At 43.1% G+C, this 25,918-nt stretch overlaps 1 protein-coding gene across 1 annotated transcript; it reads right to left on the bottom strand.

Moving 5' to 3' along the window:
- Nucleotides 1-1,766: 1,766 nt before the first annotated feature.
- Nucleotides 1,767-24,966, bottom strand: PPEF2 (protein phosphatase with EF-hand domain 2; the record flags this gene model as incomplete). Its single annotated transcript, XM_084881662.1, has 16 exons — nucleotides 1,767-2,169; nucleotides 2,489-2,576; nucleotides 3,316-3,479; nucleotides 4,405-4,511; nucleotides 7,318-7,460; nucleotides 9,106-9,291; nucleotides 10,325-10,711; nucleotides 12,703-12,852; nucleotides 12,944-12,980; nucleotides 13,441-13,607; nucleotides 14,415-14,461; nucleotides 15,832-15,946; nucleotides 17,531-17,706; nucleotides 19,099-19,156; nucleotides 19,315-19,442; nucleotides 24,912-24,966. The coding sequence occupies 16 exons, from the start codon at nucleotides 24,964-24,966 to the stop codon at nucleotides 1,886-1,888; spliced, it is 2,292 nt and encodes a 763-aa protein (XP_084737788.1). The 3' UTR covers nucleotides 1,767-1,885.
- Between the last annotated feature and the right edge of the window lie 952 nt (nucleotides 24,967-25,918).

Genomic DNA, 25,918 nt, shown 5'->3' with positions numbered 1-25,918 from the left:
CTCTTTGTAAAATATCAATAAAATATATTTAAAAAAAAAAAAAAAAAAAAAAAAGAATGAAAACTCTCTAGAGTCTAACAGGTGTCTCTCCCCTGAACCGGGACCAGGCTGTCTGTAGGAACAGTGATGCTCTTCCTGGAGCGTTCCAGCGGACACCTGCAAGCGAAGTGGTCTTGAGGCTGTACGTAATGTCGAAAGTTAAAGGTAAAGCCAACAAATCTTCTGATGGATTAGATAGGGGAAATAAGAAAAAGAGAGAAGTCAAGCTTCTGTTTTCTGTTTAAAAATGAGGAAATTGGCAGAATGGAATTGACATTTAATCAGATAGGGGAGATCCTAAGGGGAACTGATTGGGGTAGCTTATGATCACACCCAAACTTGTGAATTTATGGTGAAACTGGTGTACTCAGTACTGAAAAACAAACTGCCATAAACATATTCACACCTGTGATGCTTAATTTTAGATGTCAACTTGATCATGGGGTGCCCAGATATAGGTTAGACATTATTTCTGGGTAACGTGTGAAGGGGTTTCTGGAGGAGGTAAACATTTGAATTGGTAAAGGGGGTGAAGGCCTCATATAACTCCTTGAAGGTCTGAATAGCACAGAAAGGCTGAGTAAGAAAGAATTCTCTCTCTGCCTGACTGTCTTTGAGCTGGGACATTATCTTCTTCTGCCTTTGGATGTGGGCTCAGACTGGGAACACACCATCAGCTCTCCTGGGTCTCCACCTTGCTAACTGCAGACCTTGGGACTTCTTAGACTCATAGCCATTTGGGCCAATTTTTAAATAGTAAATCTCTTTATAGACAAATACAACATCCTTTGATAAAGTAATCCCATTCTTGGAATTTGATCCTAAGAAAATGTATAATTTAAAAGATTTTTGTAGAAGAAGCTATATGCACAAAATTATTAACCACAGTGTTACTTATAATTAAGAAAAACTGAAAATAATACACATGTTGGACAATTGAGGAATGGCTTACTAGACTATTGTGCATCCATTTGAAAGAAAATTATGCAGCCATTAAACTAGTAATCATGAGGACTATGTAATAACATAGAAAAGTGCAATATTTATAATTAGGTATGGATTTATTAAAAGACAGAACATTAAGTTATATAATACTATAGGTATAATAAGAAAAAGTAATAAAAAGAATCCATATGTTTAGGTCATGGGATTACATAAATAAGTTTTCAGAACTTTTCTTTACCAAAATGACATTTTTAAAATTCTATATAATAAAAGAGTAATATGCAAATTGACCATACATATGCAAATTGACCAGACAGCAGAACAACCAGTCACTATGATGTGCACTGACCACCAAGGGGCAGATGTTCAATGCAGGAGCTGACCCCAGGCCACAGGCCATGACCACCCTATTGGGGCCTGCTGGCCAACCTCTCGGTCCCTTCCCCAGCCAGCAGGCTCTGATCACCCAATAGCAAACAGGGAACTGGAGGTGGGTGGCGGTGAGGGGTAGGGTCGGCTGCTGGCAGCCGAGGAAAATGGCCCTGATCACAGGTCAGGGCTAGGGATCGTACCCATGCACGAATTTCATGCACCAGGCCTCTAGTAATAAATAAAAGGTGAAAATGGAAACAATGAGGGAGTTGAATTATCAGTGATTCATAACTGGGATAGACTTCAGACTTAAAAAGTACTAACTCTTGGTCCCACCTTGTGAAAATTCTAAATATATAGGCTATGACACCTATATATTTAAAAATACAACACACACGTACACTCACCACCCTACACCCACAAATACAAAGGTGATTCTGATGCACGTTAGTTGGCAAATTCTCAGCATAAAGTTTCACAAATGTATGGAGATTAAGGAAGCTATTCCAGTGATATCACTTGGCATTACTTATGAGGCAACTTGGGTAACAGAGACCAGGCTGTCTTCCGTGGCAGGCCAGGAGCCACTGCCATTCATGTTGGTGGCTTGTGGGCAATCGGAGGTACTTCCCTCTGAGCAGGACTGCTCCACAAGGCGGAAGGCCTCCAGGAACTCATTGATGTCAATGTGGCCGTCCTTGTTGAAGTCAATGCTCCGGGCAAGGTCACAGACACAGTCATCTGTGATGTCAATCTTCATATGAGAGCTGAACAGCCTCCACGTCTGCCTGAACTCGTCCAGTGAGATGAACCCTTACCAGAGAGAAGAAGTCACTTCAGTTAGTCAGTCTAGTTTTCAAGATCCATTCTCCTCTGACATTCTTACAAGAACACCTGCTCTCATCCACAAATAATTATTCTTCCTATAAGAAGTTCTCATTGAGTTGGTCTTGATTCTTCTCTGCTGGTATTGTTCAAGTACTTTTCTGGTTCCTGCCACTTATAAGCATTTCCATTACTTCCTTGGCTTTCAAAGTACTTCAGTAGAGAGCTACATACTCAGGAAGAAGCCCAAAGGATGGGAGATAAAATATTTGCTGTGTCAGAGTGACAGGAAAATGAGTGCCTTTACCTGAATGATCACTGTCTATGATCCTAAAAATGGTCTCCAGGTTGGATCGGTTGCGATACAGTGTTTCCAGCAAACTTGACTGTATGTTCTGTAAGAAAAAAATCTCATCTTCCTTCAATATCTTATGTTTAGCTTTTCCTAATATATAATCAACACATAATCAATCCTGACAGTATAAGACACCCTTAACAAAAACCTGAAGATGTTTTACCATCTTTTCAACCTCAACCCCTTCAGCCTGCCAAATGCTCTAATGGCTTACGAGTTTGTAGCGCATGGTAAATGTGTTCTAAAGTTGACCAGGGTGGTCGCTGCAAATATCTGAGAGTATACTAAAAACATTGAATTGTACATTTCAAATGGATAAATTGAATAGAATGTGAATTACATTGCAATAGAGCTATTTTTAAAAAGTACCTAACCCACAGCTTCAAATACATTATGTATCCAACAAGTATTGCTTGAATAAATACTTTTTTAATGGAGGAAGCAGAATGAAATCAAAGAAGTCAGACCTGGGATTGAGTCTCAGTTCTGTAACTTAGGAACTCTATGATCGGAAGTTGGTAGCTCAACCTCGGTGGTCAGTGTCCTCATGAGTACACTGGGGCTGATAATACCTCTCTCTTGGTGTGATTTTAAGGATACACTGAAGAAACATATGTAAATCCCTTACATAAAGTCTGACACATGGAAACTCAGCAAATAGTTGTTCCCTTTTCATCTTCCCTTTTGGGTCCTCAATATTTGCTTGATCTTATTCCAAGTTCTCCATCGGGGGTTTCATGGTCCACAATATGCCCTCACCCACCATTTCCCATCATTACCTCGCGACTCAGCTGTTCTTTGACCAAGTCCTCCAGCCAGGGCTTGTACTCCAGCATGTTATCTGTTAAGCTGTTCACCAGCTGTGGCCTCAGCATCCGCCATGGCAGTCCTAGATGCAGCACGGACTCCACAGCTGCTGCCCAGTCACTCAGGGTGATTAGACCTATAGGAAAGAGCCAACTTGTTGTCTGGTCACCTATAAGTCCAGTTCCCTGCCCAACAGTGGGTACCATTTTAACCTGACATTCTTCTTACTATCCGTAGGTAACAGAAATATTAGGCACTGTCCTTATTTTTGTGGGTCATGGTCATGAAAGTAGAGTTGCCAGATAAAATACAGGATATTCAGTTAGATTTAAATTTCAGACAGACCACGAGGTATAAGTATATCCCAAATATTGCATGGGGCAAACTTATATTTAAAGATTTTTTTTATTATCTGTCCATAATTCAAATTTAACTCGGCATCCTGTTTTTATTTGCTATATTTGACAATACTACTGGAAATCACACAAAACTCAGACGAATAACAGCAAAAACCATTATACAAATATAGCACTGGTTGTTTACTTGTATAGGAAAAAATATTGTTATTACTGTATGACAGTTACTGCTGTTTTTTTTTTTTAATATGAGTACATGTAGTTAATGTCCATTACACATTCCAAAAGACAAAATCACTTGCTTTTATAATAGAATGAAGAGCAGGTAAATAAGCATTTGACAATAACAAGAAGTCAAATCATTAAAATTTTGCTAATCTTGGGCAAACTTCTGTACCCTGCCCCACCAGTTGCTTTTTTGCTTAGTTCTGGCCTTGTCACCCTTCCCTTGACCCCATTTCTTTTCACCCTCACCATCTATATTTAGCCAAGTTCATATTCTGTTAAGAGCATGAAATTTTAATATTTAGAAAAGATAACTGGACGCTGACTTGAGTTAAATGGAGGAAGTAGTCAGAGAAGTATTTTGGCCATCTGTTCATTCAGCAAATATTTATTTGCTAACTACTGTGAAACAAGTTGTTGTTGGTTTTTTTTTTTTTATCAGCTTCCTTCCCTTATGAATATCTTATTTGATTAACTTACCAGTTTTACCATTATCATGCTTCTTAAATTCCTCAAGAAGATCTGAGGAATGAGCAAATAACTTCTCCCTCAGAGCTCTTAGAGCCGACTCCTCTACTCTGCTAATCCTGAAACAGAAGGAAAAAAACATTTTACTATAGAAGAAATAGTCAAGGGTTTTTACTATATTTCGCCTCTCTCTTCCTTAATATCCCAACTTCCCAAGGGTTCAGTTTTTGAGAGAAGAGCTCTATCTGTTATTCCCACCTCCCCCCCTCGCTGCCCCACTTTTCCCTGCTGTGCACAAATAGAATAAATTTGAAGTATTCTGTGGAATGCTGCTGTCCTGCCAAGTATAAAATAGTATAGTAAAATTATATAACTTCCCTGTACCTCAGTTTGCCTATCTGAAAAATAGGGATAAGCCAGGACCGGTTTGGCTCAATGGATAGAGCGTCGGCTTGGGGACTGAAGGGTCCCGGGTTCGATTCCGGTCAAGGGCATGTACCTTGGTTGCGGGCATATCCCCAGTAGGGGGTGTGCAAGAGGCAGCTGATCGATGACTCTCTCATCGATGTTTCTAACTCTCTCTCTCTCCCACTTCCTCTCTGTATAAAATCAATAAAATATATATTTTTTTTAAAAATGAAAAATAGGGATAAAAATATTACCTACCTCACAAGATTGTGAAGAATAAAAAAGTAAATTCATGTACTGCACTTAGAAGAAAACTTGGCACTTAAAAAGCACTCAATAGCCGAAACCAGTTTGGCTCAACGGTTAGAGCGTCGGCTTGGGGGCTGAAGGGGCCCGGGTTCGATTCCGGTCAAGGGCATGTGCCTTGGTTGCGGGCATATCCCCAGTAGGGGGTGTGCGAGAGGCAGCTGATCAATGACTCTCTCTCATCGATGTTTCTAGCTCTCTATCTCCCTCCCTTCCTCTCTGTACAAAATCAATATATATATATATTTTTAAAGCACTCAATAAATTATATCTGTTTTTCAAAAATCATGCTTTCCTTGTAATTTATTATTACATTAAACGGTCACAAGGCAAGATTTATGAATAACAAGATAACACTTATTTTGTTTTCTCATAGTTACAATACCCACTGAGGTAGGTAAGACTATTATGCCCATTACAGAGTAAGTAACAAGGCCAAGGTCACATAGCTAATGAGGGTTGGAGCTTGGAATCAATCTTGACAGGTGGATGCCAGGCTGGCTAACCTGTTATTGTGAGATGTGGATTTACACCAAAAGTAAGTGAATTCTGAGTGAGGGTTTCTCTAAGTAAAACATATGATACTGAGTTCTTGTACATCAAGACATCAATTATGGCTGGTCAGAAGCACTTCCCTCCCTCCTTCTAAGTTCTCCATTGTGGTCCAAATAGTTGAAGTTGTTGGACAAGTAGCTTCTGGATAATGTTGTGCTTGCTCTGATGCAATCAATGACTATTTCAAAGAGCTGAGTGATCTTTCTCTATGTTATTAAACATATTATTTATAGGATTTCATACAGTGACTCCTCTTGTAGTGACAACACTGAAGTCATATGAAATCATGGCATTTCAGGTGCCTGGGGCCTACTTTTGGGTACTCTAATTTGGTGGAACTGAGATGAGGGTCAGATGACTGATTTTATTTTTTTTATAAAGCTCCACAGATGATTCTGCTACAGAGTAGGTTTAACTATTATTGCTTGGTGAGTTTAAATTTTCACATAATATTTATTTTTAAGGTAATATTGGCCTTCATTTTTAAAATAACTTGACTGTTTAATAACTCTCAGTGTTTTGGACTCAAGAGTGATTTAAAATAATGTATTTTTGTAGCACTCACACAAGGCAGGCACTAAATATTAATGTGTTTTTTCCAATGGATTTACATTAACTTTGTTTTGATTTCGAATTTAGTTCATCTGAAAATTTTAAAAGCTTGTTTAGTGCCACTAAAACTGTATCTGTTAGAAGCTTTATATTCTGGAGCCCTCTTTTTGGTGGGAGGCAGTATTGCATAGGAAGTGTATGAGTTCTTAAATAAGACTTCCTGGGTCAAGGCTAGCTTTCCCTGCTTGTGAGCTGTGTGCCCATGGGCCAGCTGATTTAACCCCTGTTCCTTAATAATTTCATATGTGAAAGTAGAAGTTATTACATGATGTGTTTCCTAAGTTCATTGTGGGATATATATGCTTTATAACAGGGGTCTTCAAACTACGGCCCGCAGGCCACATGCAGCCCGCAGAGGAGTCTGATCCTGCCCGCCAGGTTTTTTGGGCAGTGAGCGCAGCCGAGGTGTTACAGTAGGAATTAGTAGTTCATATAGTCCGGCCCTCCAGCTCTCTGAGGTACCGTGATCTGGCCCCCACTTTAAAAAGTTTGAGGACCCCTGCTTTATAATAACACTTAATGTGTGGTATGCTCTAACGAAGATTACAACTCAGAATCATCTCAACAGAAGCCATTTAAGTAACATTATACATATATTTCTTTCCCAGAAGAAAGGGCCATTGTTAACAGGTGTGTGTACACTGAAACCCACCTGCCAAATCCCCAGACAGTGAAAGGACCCTTGGCTGGGGTTAATGGGATGGCACACATTGTTTATGGGTGAGAGAGAACAGAAGAGTGACCCTGGAAAGACTTGGTGGCTGGACCATGGGTTTTACCTAGATGCCCCCACTGAGAAAAATTTCAATAAAAGCAGGAAACAAACTTGTTCCTTCATTAATGATGAGGAGGTAGAGATTTTGAAGTGTGTGGAGAAGGAAGAGCCTTCTGCCTATAATGTCTATTACAGATCCACCTTCCTTCTGAAAGAACCAAATTCTGAATCCTCACTTAGAATTTAGATAAATGTAACATTTGACACTTCAAAGGTTCTATAGACACTATAATTCTGCTCTTCTGAAACCACTCATTGGAACGTCTTGCCTTTGCCTCATGGTCAGCGTGTGGGTCGTCTTGTTGGCTTGATACTGCACGATGTGTGGGGTCAGGGCTGGCCCCAGTTTGACATAGGCCCCTCTGTTACTGCCAACCGCATAGTAGTTGGAAGCAGAAAAGATGGTTAGCACCTAAATCAAGAGAAGAGAGACAGGCACTCAGGTTCACTGGAGACTTCGTTGTCCTCAATCCTAGAGGGTCCAACCCAATTTCAGGGGCTGCTCTTTCTCCTTGACCTCACCTATGGGACTTTATTTAAAATATTTAATGCTAGTAGGGCAGGAGTTGTGACCCAAATAATAAAAACTTTAATTCTGCTGAAACCGGTTTGGCTCAATGGATAGAGCATCAGCCTCCAGAATGAAGGGTCCCGGGTTCGATTCCAGTCAAGGGCACACACCTTGGTTGCGGGCATATCCCCAGTGGGGGGCGTGCAAGAGGCAGCTGATCGATGACTCTCTTTCATCAATGTTTCTAACTCTCTATCTCTCTCCTTTCCTCTCTGTAAAAAATCAATAAAATATATTTTTTAAAAAAGAAGCCTAATACCTAATTAAAAAAACAACAACAACAAAAACACTTTAATTCTGATAGAACATCCACAACATATTTTCTGCATGTTTTGTCCCAAGTAAAACTATGATTCATAGAAAAAACTTCATTGATTCAACTTAGAGGCCAGCTGGGCCCAACGAACTGAGATGGTCTTTAGAACCAGCGCGCAAATAAGTTACTAACTAGCCGGTGTGAGGCCCCAAAGCAGTTTTTCACAGGACTTGTGGAGCCCCCAAGTCGTTCTGTGAAAAAGGTTACCATGGTCACTATATTGGAAAATGCTAAACACTGCATCTGTTTTTTGGAGATTTACAGTGAATGTAGGAAATTAAAAGTCCTTAGAAGCCCTGCAATTAAGAATCTTATATAACAATTTAACCAAACATTTATCATATTACTTGATCTCTTATTTTTTCTGCATGGAAAACTGTTGTTCTCCAGTAGAATTGGTATTCCCGGGAATACTCTCATCCTAATGGAATTAGCCTCAGGCCTAATACCAGCTCTTTTTATCATTGTGAGGTAGAATTCATTGTTCACCCACTAATAGGGAACATGGTCTGCAAACTCATGAGTCAACAGAGCCAAATATCAACAGTCCAACGATTGAAATTTCTTTTGAGAGCCAAATATTTTAAACTTATATTTCTTCTAACGCCACTTCTTCAAAATAGACTCGCCCAGGCCATTGTATTGTGTGGAAGAGCCACAATCAAGGGGCCAAAGAGCCGCATGTGGCTCAAGAGCCACAGTTTGCTGACCACGGGTCTAGACAAACACTACGAATTTAGAGGTGCCCAAAGGCTAGGCAGGAGAAGACAAGCAACCCAGAATCCCTGCCTGGGGCACAGTGCAGATATCCTCTTACTCTGCGTTGCTGTGTGAGGCATGTGACAGCGAGCAATGTGAGGCATGTGACAGCGAGCAATGTGACTTGAAGAACAGATGTGGCTGGGAAAACCCCCGGCCGTATTTGCATCCATGAAGTGGGAGCAACTTCCCCTCACTCTCCTCTCAGGGTATCGCTGAGTGGTGGCCTCAAACAAGACTGAATTTTAAAGAGACTCTAAAAGCCAAGGATAAATTCCTGTGAAGGACCCAGTTACGGTTTGCCAGTGGGTAACAAGTACAAGGCACAGTTGATTGTGACAAGCCTTCCCCTACCCAGACGTGGGAGGAGCAATAGGGGCTGCTTTGTGACACTGCAGGGGGCCCACCCACCTTGCGGCTGTGGCAGAACTCATAGCCTTCGGGTTTGCACTCGTGTGAGCGGATCAGGAACTGCAGGTTGTATTTCTGCAGCAGCTGTTCTGTCACATTCGGCCCGAAATAACAGCCCCCTCCTCGAACGGTGTTGGCCTTGCAGCCCTCCTGAGCCATGGGGTCACTCCACAGGATATCTACAACCTGGAGAGAAAGAGATGGTGTCTTTCCTAAAAACTAGACAGATATTCATGCAGAGTCATTTCTATGAATAGAGAAAGAAGAAGAGGAGGAGGAAGAGCAGAAGGAACAGCAATGAAGCGAGTTGTAATCTTTCTGCTGATGGAGGGTCTTGCTTTCAATTGGGGGAAAAAATGCAACATCTGTAGGGCATAAAGTGAGGTGCAATAAAACGAGGTATGCCTCTGTTTTGGCAAGCATTGTGAATCCGTCCTCAATACCCATTCTTCTTCCTCGCTAACAAAACCCTGATTGGGCGTTTGGGGTGGCCATGTGCCAAGCTAAATATTTGCTTTCTCAGCCTCCCTTGCAGCTAGGGGTAGCCATGTGACAGTTTCAGAGATCTTGGAAAAACTTTTGTTTGCCTGATAACAGAGGACAGAAGCTACTGACAGTCCTTAGGCTTTGAACTACAGCAGACATGTTTTTGGCACATTAAAACAAAAAATAAAACAATAGCATCCAAGAAATCGGTTCACCCCAGCGATCCTAGGTCACTAAACCAAGTTTACTCAGGCAATAGAGCCTACAACTTCCCATCCTTCACAAAACTCTAAAATATGAGTCATTAGGCAAATAGTAATATCTTCCTGGGATGTTCTCACCCCAGGGATAGAGAAAGACAGGCAAAAAAAAAAAAAAAAAAAAAAAAAAAATACCCTGAATTTACATGGAAAGATGAGAGTGGATTTTTTTTTTTTAATCCTTGGTCCCGCCAAAACCGGTTTGGCTCAGTGGATAGAGTGTCGGCCTGCGGACTGAAAGGTCCCGGGTTCGATTCCGGTCAAGGGCATGTACCTTGGTTGCAGGCACATCCCCAGTGGGGGGTGTGCAAGAGGCAGCTGATCGGTGATGCTCTCTTATCGATGTTTCTAACTCTCTATCCCTCTCTCTTCCTCTCTGTAAAAAATCAATAAAATATATATATTTTTAAAATAAATCCTTGGTCCCTCCAGGTGGCAGCCAAATCTTGGGAGCAGCTCCTGGCCACACCCACCTGCCTCCACTCCTCCTGAGTGGGCTCCAGCGGCTCCCGGGCTGCAGTGTCAGCTTCTGGGGTGAAGAGCCAGGGCTCCTCCTTCTCCTGGATCGCGGGGAAGCCTGCTTGCTGCCGGCACCTCTCCAGCTCCAGGTCCACGGAGCGCCTCGCCTGCCGGGAGAGCCCCCGGGGGCCCAGGGGGATGCTGCAGGGGACGCTGCAGGAGCGGCCAGCTTTGTGGGTCTTGTGGGAGCTGAGATGAAGGGGCGAAGAGGGGAGGGAGCGGCTTTGGGGGAGAAACCAGGGGGAGAGGCTCCCTGCAGAGCTCGTCGGCTTGGCTTTTCCCTTCTCCTCTGCTTGCTTCTCGTTCTCTTTTCTTGTTTTGCACCTCAAGGTGGAAACAATCTACAAATGTCCAGAACACACAGATGATGGAATGAAACCAGAGGTCCTTTCTGAGCATCAGGCCAATGCTCCTCACACTGGGGGCCACAGATAAGTGCTGGTCTGTGAGCCGTTTGTCCTTACCCCGGACAAGATAGGCACAGAACTTGGGGATGGGCCTTTGGGAACTTTTACAGCCAGAAGGTAGTGCTATGGCATTCAAGCACATGACCCGTGGCCTTATAGTTTTTGTTTGAATTTCATTTTTCTCGTCATTCAAATTATACAAAAGTGTTAATCTGTGAAAAATTGGAAATTAATTGCCCGATTGACATGGCTCAGTGGTTGAACATCAACCTATGAACCAGGAGGTCAGGGCACATGCCCAGGTTATGGGCTCAATCCCCAGTGGAGGGTGTGCAGGAGGCAGCTGATCAATGATTCCCTCTCATCATTGATCTTTCTATTACTTTCTTCCTCTCCTTTCCACTCTGAAATCAATAAAAATATACCGTATTTTCTGCCGTATAAGACGACCCCCTAATTTTACAGTTAAAACATAGGTTTAGGCCTATATTCGCTGTATAAGACTACCCCCCACTTCGGAGGCAAGACCAGTTCTTTTTTTAATAGACTGCCTCTCTGACTCTGGCCAATCTGAGCAGGCTTTTTACTAGAACACAGTATTGTCTTATACGCCAGAAAATACGGTATATGTTTTAAAATCGGAAAATTATAAAGCCTGGACCTTCACCAGATAGCTGGATAAATGCTAACCTATGTCATGATTTCTCTTTGGGAGCTTAGTGATTTTAGACAAGGATGAGAAAGGGTACCTCTCTCTCTCTCTTTCTCTCTCTCTCTTCCTGACTTTTCTGTTGTTTCACAGACACTAAAACAGAGAAGAAAGGCAGCTATGGTTGAGAAATGTTGGGACAGGGAATTCTTGACACTTGCTGTGAGATCACATTTTACAGGAGTGCTACCTGACCTGTTAGCTCACCGGGGAAGGGAACACCTCTTTTCAGCCTAATTGGGAAGAGGGGTTCAGCATGGTCCCTCTCACTGACTCAGAGTCATCATGGTACCGGGACCAGGATGGGAACATGGAGGACCAATGCAGAAAGAATTCTGGTCCACGTGTATGGTGTCTTATGGCTTCTCTACTCCAGCTGTTATTAGGTCGAGGATGGAAACACATGGTACCAGCTCCCCACTCACACGTCCATGGCAAACATCGCTAACTGGTCACAGCAACTTGCTCCCTGAGCCCAGCTGTGGACTCTCGGTCCTTCTCCTTTTAAGGGTCTAATGCAGCCATTTTCTAACTGGTGTGCCATAGAATTTTTAAAACATGCAACACCTGAACATTTAGTCAAGGACACTGACCTATTTTCCCTTGTCAAATAAAAAAAAAAAAATGACAACAGCTAACACAATAGTTGTTCAGTGTGAATAAATAAAAATTATACCTATTTTTTGTCAGATCAAAATATATTTTTTGGTGTACCACAGAATTTTATGTGCTATGAGTTAAAAAAAAAAAAAAAAAAGGTTGATAGTTGCTGGTTATATATATATATATATATATATATATATATATATATACACATATATTTTTTTTTGCTGGTCTAATATATATATTATACAGTATATGTACTGCATATATATATATATATATATATATATATATATATATATATATATATAATGATTTCAGGGAGGGAGAGATAAAAACATTAATGATGAGAGAGAATTATTGATTGGCTGCCTCCTGTACGCCCCATACTGGGGGTCAAGCCCACAACCCCAGCACATGCCCTAACTAGGAATCGAACTGTGAGCTCCTGGTTCATAGGTCAATGCTCAACTACTGAACCACACTGGCCCAGCCAAATGATTTATCTTGCAGCCCTTTTTAGTCAACTGGAGTCAGCAACTTTTATTTTATGTTGATAGTAAAACTGGGTGTTTTGGTAAAATGTGTACTAGTTTCATTATCCAGTCAGTACCTTGTGCCTGTCTAGTTTAGACAAAAGCTCTAGGTCAGTCATGTCTGACACACCACCGTGAAGAATGAGGACTTTCTCATCCACCAGAGTGGCCAGTGGAAGCCAACAGAAAACATCTTGCAGTATTTTTAGTATTTTCTTGCCGTGCATCTGAAAATGATATGAACAAGACACTAAGTTTCAAATACATCAGTCAACTATTCAGAGCTCAGAGAAACTTTTGCTTTTAGAGGCAGCACACCTTATATTTATGCATCACTTCCTTGGTGAAGCCATATCTAGATTTAGAAGCAAAAAAAAGTGTTTAAATTTAGTGACAATAGTTATGACACAATTGCATTTTTAAGTGCATATTCTTATATATGTACTTAACTATATAGAAAAGAGACTAATTATCAAAATGTTTACATTAAACATTATCTCTGGGTAGACAAGTTATCGTATATTTTAATTTTTCTTCTTTTTGATTATCTGTATTCCTTAATTTTTCTGCAGTTAAACTTTATTGTTTATATGATAAAGAATATGAGTATGTAAAAAAAATTAATGGTTTTATTAAATAGTAGGTTAATGTGTAAATTTTAAAAAAAGACTTTTTAAATGTATTATATTGTGTATTTTACTTTATAAAATTGAAAAACTTTTTAAAAGCATCTAATAGATAAGGAACTCTGACAAAATAACTTTTTACAATTGCAACAAGTAAATATCAAATACCAAATGTGCTTTGGTTTGTACCGTAAGTTCACCAGGTGGTCCTCATGGTTTCCTCGGTTCAGATGGAACTCTTTGGGGTAAATCAGCATGAAGGCAAAAAGGACCATCAGGATCTCTACCGAATCCTGGCCTCGATCCACAAAATCACCGTTGAACACGTAGGCTCGCTCTGGGGACGGGAGGCCATTCTTCCCCACAAGGATGCAAGTCCCAAAAGAGGCAGAGAGAGAAGGGAGTAGGAAATCAGGTTCAGCCAACGTGTACTTGACGTTTACATCAGATCTAAGACCAGTTCTGAGTTTTTGGCTCTCCTCCAAATGCAAAACGTCAGTAAAAGATGGAAATAATCTCTATTCGCCTTATATTTCCTTTCCAGCCAGGCTGAGGTTATGACGTGTTCATCAAAATAAATGTTTTACGCAAAGCCAGAGTGTTGTGATGTGGTATGTGCAAAGGACACTGAACTTGGGATCCAAAGGCCAGTTTTAAGTCCCAGCAGCATTGTTTTTAATTAACAATAACAACTGCCAGAGATTCCTTAGGATTAAACATGGCAATGTGCTTTGGGAAATGCAGTACATCTATAAAGTTAATATTATATAAACAAAATATTCTTATACTATATGTTGATATATGCTCTGCATTTTATAATTAAAATTTGATATGAAAATAGCTTTCAACTGCTTTGATAATAAATAATTCTCTTTATTTGAAAAAAAGAAAATAAATTGCTAAATAATGATTCCTTCTCTTTATTTGCCTCAGATTTTGTATTTTTTTAAACAGTTTACATAGTAGAATATAATGCAATGCTGGCTTTTATATTTTATATTTTCTACTGTGTGTTCTAATATTTTTCTATATGTATAAATATGTTATGTATATTTAATATTTTAAAATCCAAGCAATACTTAATAATTTGTTTATTAGATATTGTATTCAAACTTCTAAATTGTACTCAGAGAAAGACAGAAACTTAAATTGAACATTCATACCTTATAAAATATGAATATTAAGTCATCCAACTGACCATGTAAATCTCCTAACAAAAACAGAAAAGGAATATCAGTTTTGATTGGTCCTTACCATTGCTTCTCATTTTTAAACTCTAAACAAAAAATAAAATACCCAGAAAAAACTAGCAAGGTTAAAAAACTTATGATTAGTCATTTTTCCATATGTAAGGTAGGAATAATTATAATTTCCCTTGTTGCAGGGGTAGTTAATATTGAAAGCAGAAACACAATATTTCTCCTGCATGGTTATCATAAATAGTAAACGACCTGTCTTCTTACTGAAGCAAAGATGGGACAGAACAGCATGGGGCTGCAAACCCAGACGAGAATGGGAGACACTTCACTCCATCTAGTACAGACGCTGCAACTCACCTGGGGGTCAGTCTTGCAAGATTTTTCAAGAGAAGTTGGAAATATGGATTTTAACATAAAATCCTCTAATTTTCAAATATTGGACACTAATTTTTAAAATTTAAGACTATTTCAGGACCTATCTGTAAGCTGTATGTCCCTAGAAGTGCCATTTTACGATCCCTGCTGTTCCACAGTCTGCCTCCCCTAAATTATAGAGTGGGGCGTCCATCTATAATATAAAGTGTGAGGCACCATCTAAATTTTAGATTCTAAAATATCACTGAAAACATAAGGAGGTGGGAAAATTGTCACTAACAGGATTTCTGTCTGGGACAATATATGTGAATGGCAGGAATAGTCACTAAACTTTGGGGCCTGGTCAAGCAATCTATAATAATCTATAATAATAATAAGAGCATAATATGCAAATCAGCCAAACAGCAGAACAACCATCTGGACAACCACGCTATGACATGCACTGGCACCAGGCCAGCCACAGTGGGTGAGATGGGTTTGGTTGGGGGGCAGCAATCGCCCCATGATTACCCCTCAGAGGAGGCCCAGGTCACCAGCCAATGGGCAATCAATGGAAAGATTCTGGTCACCTTATGCAGGCTTAGTCCCATCCCTCTGGCTGGCCCACCCCAATCAAGGCAGGCTGGCGGACCCCACCTGTCCATGAATTCGTGCACCCAGCCTCCAGTTATAAATAATCTATCTAACAAGGGAGGGCCTGCAGGGTTTTTGTTCTGAATGGAGAGCATGAGTTGGGATCAAATATGAATTGCTTGGGGAAATAAAGCAGAGGCTGAGCCCTGTGGCCCCCTAGTCCTTCATGAACCACCTCTAGTTTAAGTAACTGGAGCAAATACACAACTTCAGTGTGAAGGAGTGAAGCTGGCCTGTCCACCTGGCCATTGAGTCCTGCCCCTCACCCTTCCCATCCCCCCTCCCCCCAGCCCCACCTTTCTTCCTCCCCCACCACAGGCAGAGTTTTCTAGTTTGGTTCTAGCATATAAAACCAATTCAGACCAGCTCTTACCACACACTGTGATCTCCTCGCTGTAACAGGTGGAGACCCGGTTGATGTTCGGCAGCTGTACCAGATGTTTTCTGGTTTCGTGCAAAAGATTCAAGACATAGCGAGCATGTAGCTGCTACTAGGAGGAAGAGGAGGGAGGGAACAGAACAACATTGATATTTGTGAGGGAAGACTAATCAACTGCAGGAACATAACTCAACTGCCTGGAACCCTATGCACAGATCCTTTCTTTTTCATCCATATTCTACCCTTATTTCCGTTTTTCACCATCACCCAAATGTTAAACTAATTTCCTCTATCTGCTCTATGGAAGCCCCCCTGGCCTTTCGCTGGGGAGAAACACATGATTGTTCAGCCAAGTTTGAATAAGTGCATGCATGCTGATGGTACTGAGTAATCCTGACATTACTGGGAAAATCACCCAACTCCTCCTGCAGTGAATTCATATGAAAGAGGGGAAGGATTGGGATCTGGCAGGGAGCCGGAATCCAACCACTTTTCCCCACCTCTGCTTCTACCACCAGCATTGCAAGCCGCAATCGTCTTTCACCTGGACTACTGCAGCAGCCTCTTGGCTTGGCCTCCCTGCTTCAGCCCTGGCTCCTTACACTCAGTCAGCACACAAATGATTACTTTTAAAAGCAAGCCAGATGACAGCATTCCTGTGCTCAGTGTCTCCCCATCTCTTTCAGGAGAATAAAATTCACCCCCTGTCCTCTTTGCCTCCATCTCCTAATACCCTTTCCCTGCCTTCCTCCTCTTTGGCCACAGTGGCCTTCCCAAGGCCCTTGGGCAGCCTCAAGCCCTTTCCAGTTGTTCCCTCGGCCTGGAATGCTTTTCCCCAGATGTCCACATGGTGCGTTCCCTCACCACCTTCATTTGACCTTTGCTCAGAAATCACCTTTTCAGAGGCCTCCCCAGACCACTGGATAGAACTTCCACCTCTCCCACCTAGAACTTAGCTGGTTCTTTTGCATAGCTCTTACCGCCTTTAATACACACAATTCACTTGGGGCCTGGGCAAGTAATAACAAATGAACTGTTCTGACAAGGGAAGGCCTGGCTATTTGCAGGGATTTTGTCCTGAATGGAGAGAACGGGTACATCATTTGCTCATTTATGGTTATTAATTATGTGTCTGTTTCCCCACTAGAATGTCAACCCTCTGAGGACAGGGAGTTGTGTGTCTGTCCTGCTCATTGCTGGGTCCCCGTGTCTAGAACACCCTCAATAATTATCTGAGGGCCAAAGCCGGTTTGGCTCAGTGGTAGAGCGTCGGTCTGTGGACTGAAAGGTCCCAGGTTCGATTCTGGTCAAGGGCATGTACATTGGTTGCGGGCACATCCCCGGTAGTGGGTGTGCAAAAGGCAGCTGGTCGATGTTTCTCTCTCATCGACGTTTCTAGCTCTCTATCTCTCTCCCTTCCTCCTCTCTGTGAAATATCAATAAAATATATTTTTTTAAAAATAAAAATAAAAAATAATTATCTGAGGGATGGGTGAACAAAGGGGGATTACATTATTAGAAGTTTTGAGTGCATAGGACCTGGTGATTGGTCACAGGTCCTGGCTAAGAAAGGAGGAGTGGGTGGAATCTCTCCAGGGGACCCTAAGTCTGGGCCATGCCTTCTGCTCTGAGCTGCTCTCCCCCTGCAGGTGACCAGGAGTTGCTGGTGACTCGGGTTCCTGGGTGAGCTTACTTGTTTCCGTCTGAAAGCCTCCACCAGGGCAGTTGCGTGGTCAGGAAGGAGTGGGAAGGAGAGGTGTGGCCCCATGTAATTGTCTGGCACCTCTATGGATTCATACTCGCTGCGTTCCTCTACCTCGGAGCCCCGGGGGACTCTCTCCTCAGTGAACATGCGGCTCAGGAAGTCCCCTGCCAGGACAGAAAGGGTGGCGGCTTACAATCAGGCGCGCGGTCAGTCCACAGGCAGCACAGAGGAGTCTTTCCTTGGACCAGACAGTAGGTCCTCACTTAATGCTGTCAATAGGTTCAGTGACTTTAAGTGAAGCAACGAAACCAGCTTCACCATAGGCCATTATATGCAAACAAGAGTTATGTTCCAGCAGAATCTCGCCAACCTTAGAAAGTGTCAAGTGGCCAGTCTGGCGTCAGCTCCAGCTCAGGAGAGAGAAAGGAAAGGGGACACTGAGGACAAGTTAGGGTGGGCAGGAGGCAAAGGTTATGTATGTCCTTATGTCAATTCCCTTCTACTTTTATTTTAAAAGATTGAGACATGTCCGACTTAGAAAGGATGGGAACTTAGGGGCCTAGGTTTGTTAAGAAGAAAGGAAAACCCTGGCCAATTTACATCAGTGGTGAGAGTGTCGGCGTGTGGACTGGGTTTGATTCCTGGTCAAGCGCACGTACCTTGGTTGCAGGTTCCCCAGCCCTGGTGGGGGCGTGTGCGGGAGGTAACAAATCCATGTGTTTCTCTCACATCAATGTGTGTGCCTCTCTCTCTTCCCTTGGCCCCCCTCCTCCTTCCCTTCCACTCTCTGGAAATCGATGGGGGAAATATCCTAGGGTGAAGATTAGAAAAGGAGGGGGAGGGGGAGAGGGAGGGGGAGGGGGAAGGGGGGGAGGGGAGAAGAAGAAGAAGAAGAAGAAGAAGAAGAAGAAGAAGAAGAAGAAGAAGAAGAAGAAGAAGAAGAAGAAGAAGAAGAAGAAGAAGAGCTTTATGAGAAGCAAGTTCCCAGGCATTTATGGTGCTCAGTGTCCTTCAGGCACTTTCCAACTGCCTGGCCCTGCATCTCTAGCCTGAGGGTTTTTTCCTGGACGCACAGAAAGCCCTGCTTGGCAGGCCTGAAACACTGTGGAATTAACAGCCCTTCCTGTCTGCCCCTCCCGGCAGCCTTCAACCAATGACTTCCCAGGAGCAGCCAACATAAGGACTCAAGTTCTCTCTGCCTTCAGGTGAGGTCATTGGGGCGTGTGTTTTGAATTATTTCCCAGACACATTGAGTGAGTCGCTAGCTTAGTAGCCCGCCCTTCCTTGGCTGCTTTCCCTTCCCTGAATCCCTTCCCTCTCCTTCCCCACCCACCCTGTTTCCTGTGTTTAACAAATCAACTCCTTGCACTCAAACCCTTGTCTCCACATGTGCTTCTGGGATGACCCAGAATACGCGTCCACTCTGCCATCTATTGGCTGTGCGCCTCGCCCACTCCCAGCTGTCACCGGATTCCCATTTTCACTCCCTGAGCATCCCCCACCTCACCCCCAGACCTGCGGCCCGGAGACAGGAGGACCTGGCGGCTCACACTCACGCTCACTGTGGCTGCTGGGGGTGAAGTGGTCCACCAGGTAGCTGAAGAAATCGTGGAGCTGCAGGAGAACCCAAGAAGACTTGGCTGTAGAGGTGAGTGGGAAGAGACCCAGGAGTGGTCCGGATTGGCTACAGCTCTGGGAGCTTGGGCCTGCTGCCCGGGGCCGGAAGGCAGACCTGGAGGCGCCCTCCCCCCCCCTCCCCAGTCCCACCGCACCTTGACCTGGTCCTGCTGCCCGGCGTACTCCACGGACTGGAAGATGCTCCAGGTGCACTGCCGCCGCATCTCCAGGCGCGCCATGTAGCGCCGGTACCATCTCTGGATCAGGGCTGCTGCCTTGAAGGCTGTGACGTGGGTGGGGAAGCAAGCGTGTGAGCTGGGTTCCCTGGGCCAGTGAGGAGGTGAGGGGCTCCTCTGCCACTGTAATGTGGGGAGGAGACGGTGGAGAAGGCACAGACGGTTGGTGCTAGTAGGAAGGACTTGCCTTCCCCCCCGGCTGGGGGTGCTCTTTTCCCTACATAAGCCTCAGGCCACCTCCATCCTTACCTCTTGGTTATGTGCCTCTCATGGGAGGCGTATTGGATTCCCACCTTTTAATGAAAATATTTACATGAGTAGAGATGAAAAGGCTGGACTGCCAGGATTCTGAGAAGGACATGGAAGTTGGAGAGATTGCAAGGATGCAGCATCCTTGAAAAGTGGGATAATGCGGGCGTTGGGGGCGGGGCACTTTGATATTATAACAATAAACTGGCTGTTAGGGGATCTGGGTTCTGGGCCTGAAACTGTTTTGACACCAGCTCTGTGGCCTCAGTGAGTCACCTTCGTGGTCCTCAATGTTCTCAGCTGGGTGATGAATTAGATGATGACTGGAGAAAGCAAACAACAAAAACATGCAAATTGCAACATACTGTCATGTCAGGTGCGATGAGCACGTGCGGGGTTCTGGGCTGGCTCTCCCCATATTCTGACATCCCCGGCTTTAAGGGTCCCCATCGCCATACTGCCACCGCAGCGGCACTGCCTATCAGACACACAGGCAGCCTTTGGGCTGTCCTTTCGCCAGGACCTGTGCTAGGTGACTGACACCACAGGATGGCCTGAGGACTTTTCATTCTTCACACGGGCTTTGGGACCTGTTGTCCACAGAGAAGGACAGCTGTCCATACAAATAACTAGACTCTCTTTTTTTTTTTTTTTTTTAAATATATACATATTTATTGATTTTGTACAGAGAGGAAGGAGAGAGATAGAGAGTTAGAAACATCGATGAGAGAGAGTCATCGATCAGCTGCCTCTTGCACACCCCCTACTGGGGATATGCCCGCAACCAAGGTACATGCCCTTGACCGGAATTGAACCCGGGGCCCTTCAGTCCCCAAGCCAACGCTCTATCCATTGAGCCAAACTGGTCTCGGCTAGACTCTTCTTAACTTAAGTTCAAGGCCTGAATGTGCGGCCGGTGATGAATGAAGTTGTTTGTAGTTAAAGCTGGATCACACAGGAAAGCCAACAGGTTCATTCAGCGCGTGAAAGGTAGACAGATGGACTTACTTAATGTATTTAGCGTGCGTTAGGGAGCTAATACAATTCTTGCTGATCTCCCTAAGAAGAAAAATGAGGGTGGAGTGGAAAAAGAGAACCTGGGAAGAATGGAAGCAAAGCTGAATTTGATTCCCTATGAGGGGGAGAAAAGTCATACTGTAAATATTCCTCAAAGGCACTTACTAAATTATAAGTGATGAGGTTGAAACTCTATCAACTGCTTTCTGTAAATGCATGTTCAGCAGAGCGAAAGGCATGCCCAGGATAAGCGCTACAGACCCTTTAAGAGCACATGGGAAACACATGGGCATCTGGACCTCTCCCTAGACTTATAGCATCTCTATAAAATCTCTACAGGGAACCCAGAAACTTGCAGATTTAACAAGCTCCACACGTGACTGTTATTTATTAATAAATATCTTGGGATATAGTAAATAATACTATATTGATGTCATCAAGGATAAAGAGAAAAGAGATACTATATAATAAAAGGCTAATATGCAAATCAACCAAACAGCAGAATGATTGGTCACTATGATGTGCACTGACCACCAGGCGGCAGACACACAACCTAGGAGCTGCCTCCTGGTGGTCAGGGCACCCCCACAGAGGGAGCTCCGCTCAACCATAAGCCAGGCTCACAGCAGGCAAGCGCAGTGGCCGTGACTGTGCTGCAGCACTAAGGAGCAGCGAGTCCAGCGGTAAGGAGCAGCCAGCAGGCAGGTGGTAAGGAGCAAGGGGTCCCGGACTGTGAGAAGGATGTCCAACTGCCAGCTTAGGCCCGCGGGGAGCAAATTGATCATGATTATTTTTTTCTTTAAATAATATATTTTTTTCTGAATCTGTTCACTAAAATAATGTGGAAATAATAACCAACCTGGTAGCAATGAATACCCCACACCCTGGAGAAATAGCTATTCCTGGTCTGAGACCCAAAATATGCAAATTGAGCCTAGGACATATTGCCCAACTGGAAATCAAGGAAGCTGCAAGCTTACAGAGATGCATAGGCCCGTGTGAACAAGGTGCTGTCACTGTTTCCTTTGCCTCCTCCCACACCTCGGCTGCTCTCCTTGGCCTCCTTTGCCGGATCAACCTCTTTCTACCTGATACTGGTGTAAGAATGGCTCTGTCCTAGGCCCTGGTCTCTGATCTGGTTTTACTATCACTCTAGGCTACTTCAGTGACCCTCATGGCTTCAACAACCACCTACAGTCTGATGCCTTCCAAATGCACATATCTCCAGCCCAACATTCCCCCCAAATCCGATCTGAATATGTAGCTGCCTACTTAGCACTTCCACCTGTATGCCTCCTGGGCACCTCCCACCAGAGTGCAGAAACTCATCATTAGCATGTACAAACTAATCATCTTCCCTCTAGTCAAACTTGGTTCTTCCCCGTTATCATTACATCAGTAAGCTAGGTATTATCATCTACATGGTTGTTTTTTTATTTATTTTTTTAGTTGTTTTTTTTTTAATAAACCTTTATTGTTCATATTATTACAAAAGTTCCTCATTTTTTCCCCCTCCACCAGGTTCTTACCCCACCCTCTGCCCTTTCCCCACCCCCCATTGTCCTCATCCATAGGTGCACAGTTTATGTTCAGTCTCTTCCCGCACCCCCCGCTCCTCTTTTCCCTGAGAATCATCAGTCCACTCCCCTTCCATACCTCTGATTCTATTATATTCAACAGTTAATATTGTTCATCAGGTTTTTTAATTCCCTTGGTTTTTAGATTCACTTGTTGATAGTTATGTATTTCTTGTTCATAATTTTTATCTTTATTTTTTTTCTCTTCTGAAAGAACCTCCTTTAGCAATTAATATAATTCTGGTTTGGCAGTGATGAACTCCTTTAGCTTTTTTTTATTAGTGATGCTCTTTATCTATCTGGCCTTCGATTCTGAATGATAGCTTTGCTGGGTAGATTATTTTTGGCTGTAGGTTCTTGCTATTCATCACCTTGAATATTTCTTGCCATTCCCATCTGGCCTGCAAGGTTTCTGTTGAGAAATCAGCTGACAATCGTATGGGTGCTCCTTTATAGGTAACTACCTGTTTCTCTCTTGCTGCTTTTAATATTCTCTGTCTTTTGTTCTTGGAATTTTAATTATGATGTGTCTTGGTGTAGTCCTCTTTGGGTTTCTTTTGTTTGGGGTTCTGTGCGCTTCCTGGACTTGTAGATCTAATTCTTTCACCAGGTGGGGGAAGTTTTCTGTCACTATTTCTTTCAGTATGTTTTCGGTATCTTGCTCTCTCTCTTCTTCTGGGACCCCCATAATTCTGATGTTGGTTCGCTTGAAGTTGTCCCAGAGGTTTTTTACATTATCTTCAACTTTCTGGATTCTCTTGTCTTCTTGCTTCTCTGGATGAGTATCTTCTGGCTCTTTATGTTCCAAATCTTTGACTTGATTCTTGCAATCTTCCATTCTGTTTTTAGGACTCTATAATATTTTTTATTTTAGACAATGTATTCTTTATTTCTTGTTGATCCCTTATTATTTCTTGTTGACCCCTTATTCTTTCTTGTTGATCCCTTATTATTTCTAGTTGATCCCTTTTCATATCCTCATAGGTCTTATTGGACTTTTCTAGGAAATTCTTAAAAAACCTTATAAGCATTGTTTTGAACTCTATATCCAGTCGCTTTTTGTCCTCCATTTCTTTCGTTTGTGATATGTTTCCTTGTCTCGGCATTTTTGCAGCTTCCCTAAGTTGGTAGCCTTAAAAGTCTCTGTGTTCAGCTTGGATGGGGCAGAGTTTCAAGGTGGAGCCTACAGCCTTGGCTTCCGTCAGCCACGCTCTATGAGGCTCCTGAGTCTCAGTATTCCTCAGGGTCCTTCAGTACTCGTGGCAAGCACCTCTGAGAGAAAGGTGCCCTCGAGTTTCGCCTGCTACCAAACAGTCTAGGCTCTCCCCCAATGAGCCCGGAACTGGGGTTCAGTTCAGTTGGAAGTGAGGTTGGAAGTGGGGTTCAGAGCAGTCTGGAGCTTTTGTCTCCTTCCCACTAGGGCAATCCAGCGGCACAGTCAACCGCCCAATGCGCACCTCCAGGACTTCCTTTCGCCGCTCCCCTGGGTTTTCGCCTTATAGCCCAGGCTCCCTCTGTATGAGCCTGGGTACCCAGGGTCTGGCCTAGAACTGGGGTTCAGTGCTGTAGAATCTGGGGTTCAGCACAGTTTGGAGCTTTTATCTCCTTCCCACTAGGGAACGCCAGCCAGGCACTCAGCTTCCCCCTCCTCCCTGGCTCCGTCCTCTCCTCACGCGCAACGTGTCTCCGTACCTTAGGCTTTTACAGCTCCTCTGATTTTCCTTCTGGTTTTCTCTTTCCTTTTCATTGTAGAAATTCCAGTCAGTCGACTTTCCCGTAGTTCTGGGTAATGTCCATTTTGTATTTTAGTTGTATTTTATTGAAATTGTTGTGTGAGGCTGCAGTTAGGTGTTACCTATGCCACCATCTTGGATTCTCTCTTCGTCTACATGGTTTTGATAGGTGGAAACCTGGAGGTCATTCTCGACCGATCCTTCTCCCTCACCTCATACATCTAATCAATAGAGTCTGTCAATTCCACCTCCTGAATATTACTGTAGTTTGCCCTATTCTCTCTGTCTCTATTGCCACCAAGACATCATCACCTCTTGCTTAGATGACTTTGGTAGCTTCTAAATTGTTCTTTCTTCTCCTTCTCTTATCTCCTTTAATCCCTTCTCCATGGAAGCCAGAAGAGTCTTTTCAATAAGGGTTTTTAATATTAAAATCTTATTATAGAACTCCTATTTTTAATTTCTCAATGGTTCCTCATGCCTGTAGGATAATGTTTAAAATTCTATAAGATCTCAGTGACCTGGGCTCTGTCTAACTCAGCAGCCATATGTCATGCTACCCTCTATCTCACTCACTTCAAACCATTTAGCTCCTTGAAAATGCCTCGCTCTTTCCTACCTCATGACCTTTGCGCATGCTGTACCCTCTACCTAGAATACTCTTTCATCCTTTTTTTGCCCAACCTATGTCACTCACTTCATTTGGGATAAACCCCAATGAACAGCCTGACCCCTTGAGTAAAATTTTAATTCTGTCAAATATACTTCACCACGTCCTAAGATACTCAGCTGAACATTCTGCTGGTCATAGCACAAGAAGAAGCTGAAGAGTTGCATGAGGAGAAATATAATGTTTTTTGCTTCTATCCTGACAAGTACCTCCTCTGCAACATAAACTTTGGGGTGCCCAGAACTAGTTTGGGAGGTGGGAAACACATACCTTTTTCTGCATTCTGGAAAGCAAAATGATGGTGGGTTGAGGCGCCACTTCCCATGGTGTAAGAACAATGGTTCTTCAGGTCAGATAGCAAGTCCAAGGAAAAGTGAATTGTTTGCTGACAAAAGAAAGAGAAAATCTTCAATAGGGAGGTTCGGGCAGAGTATTAGTTCAGGTGCAACAAATTATCTATGAACCTTGTCTCCCACATAATAAAAAAAAACTGAGACTATCACCTCTCCAGTCCCAGTGCATGTGATGTACCTCCACTGAAAAGTCCCTCCATTTATCAATACATATCTCTCTTAGGCTTTCTACTCTTCTACTAGTTTTTCCCTTATAGTTAAGAAACATACTGAAGTCTCCTCTATTCTAAAAGCAATTCATCATCACCATCATCATCATTGTTGTTGTCATCACTATCCTTTGACCTCCCATATTCCTCCAGCTACAACCCAACCTCTCTTTTCTTCACCTCTTGGAGTAGACTATTTTCACCTTAATTCCTCTTCAGACTTTAGACTACTTCTTAAAAAAAAAAAAAAAAAAAAAAAAAAAATATATATATATATATATATATATATATATATATATATATATATATTATTGATTTTTTACAGAGAGGAAAAGAGAGGGATAGAGAGTTAGAAACATCGATGAGAGAGCTGCCTCCTGCGCACCCCCCTCAGGGGATGTGCCCGCAACGAAGGTACATGTCCTTGACCAGAATCTGGGACCTTTCAGTCTGCAGACCGACACTCTATCCACTGAGCCAAACCGGTTTTGGCTAGACTACTTTTGACAGCCACTTGCTGTTGTCAGAACAGCAAGGCCATCTGCCTCCACAAGCCACCCCTTAATTATAATTCTACTCCTTGGGCTTCCATGAGGCCAGACCCCCTTGTATTTACTCCTGCCTCTATTTACACTTTCTCCTTTTTGAGCTCGTTTTTCTCTGTCCATTTCTCAAATGTTGATTTTTATTTGTAATCTAGTCTCAAATGTCAGCT

The sequence above is a fragment of the Pipistrellus hanaki genome, assembly GCF_964339955.1.
Source record: "Pipistrellus hanaki genome assembly, chromosome: 1".
NCBI lineage: Eukaryota > Metazoa > Chordata > Mammalia > Chiroptera > Vespertilionidae > Pipistrellus > Pipistrellus hanaki.
Note: the sequence above shows the minus strand (reverse complement) of the source record. Positions and strands in the feature narration are given on the sequence as shown.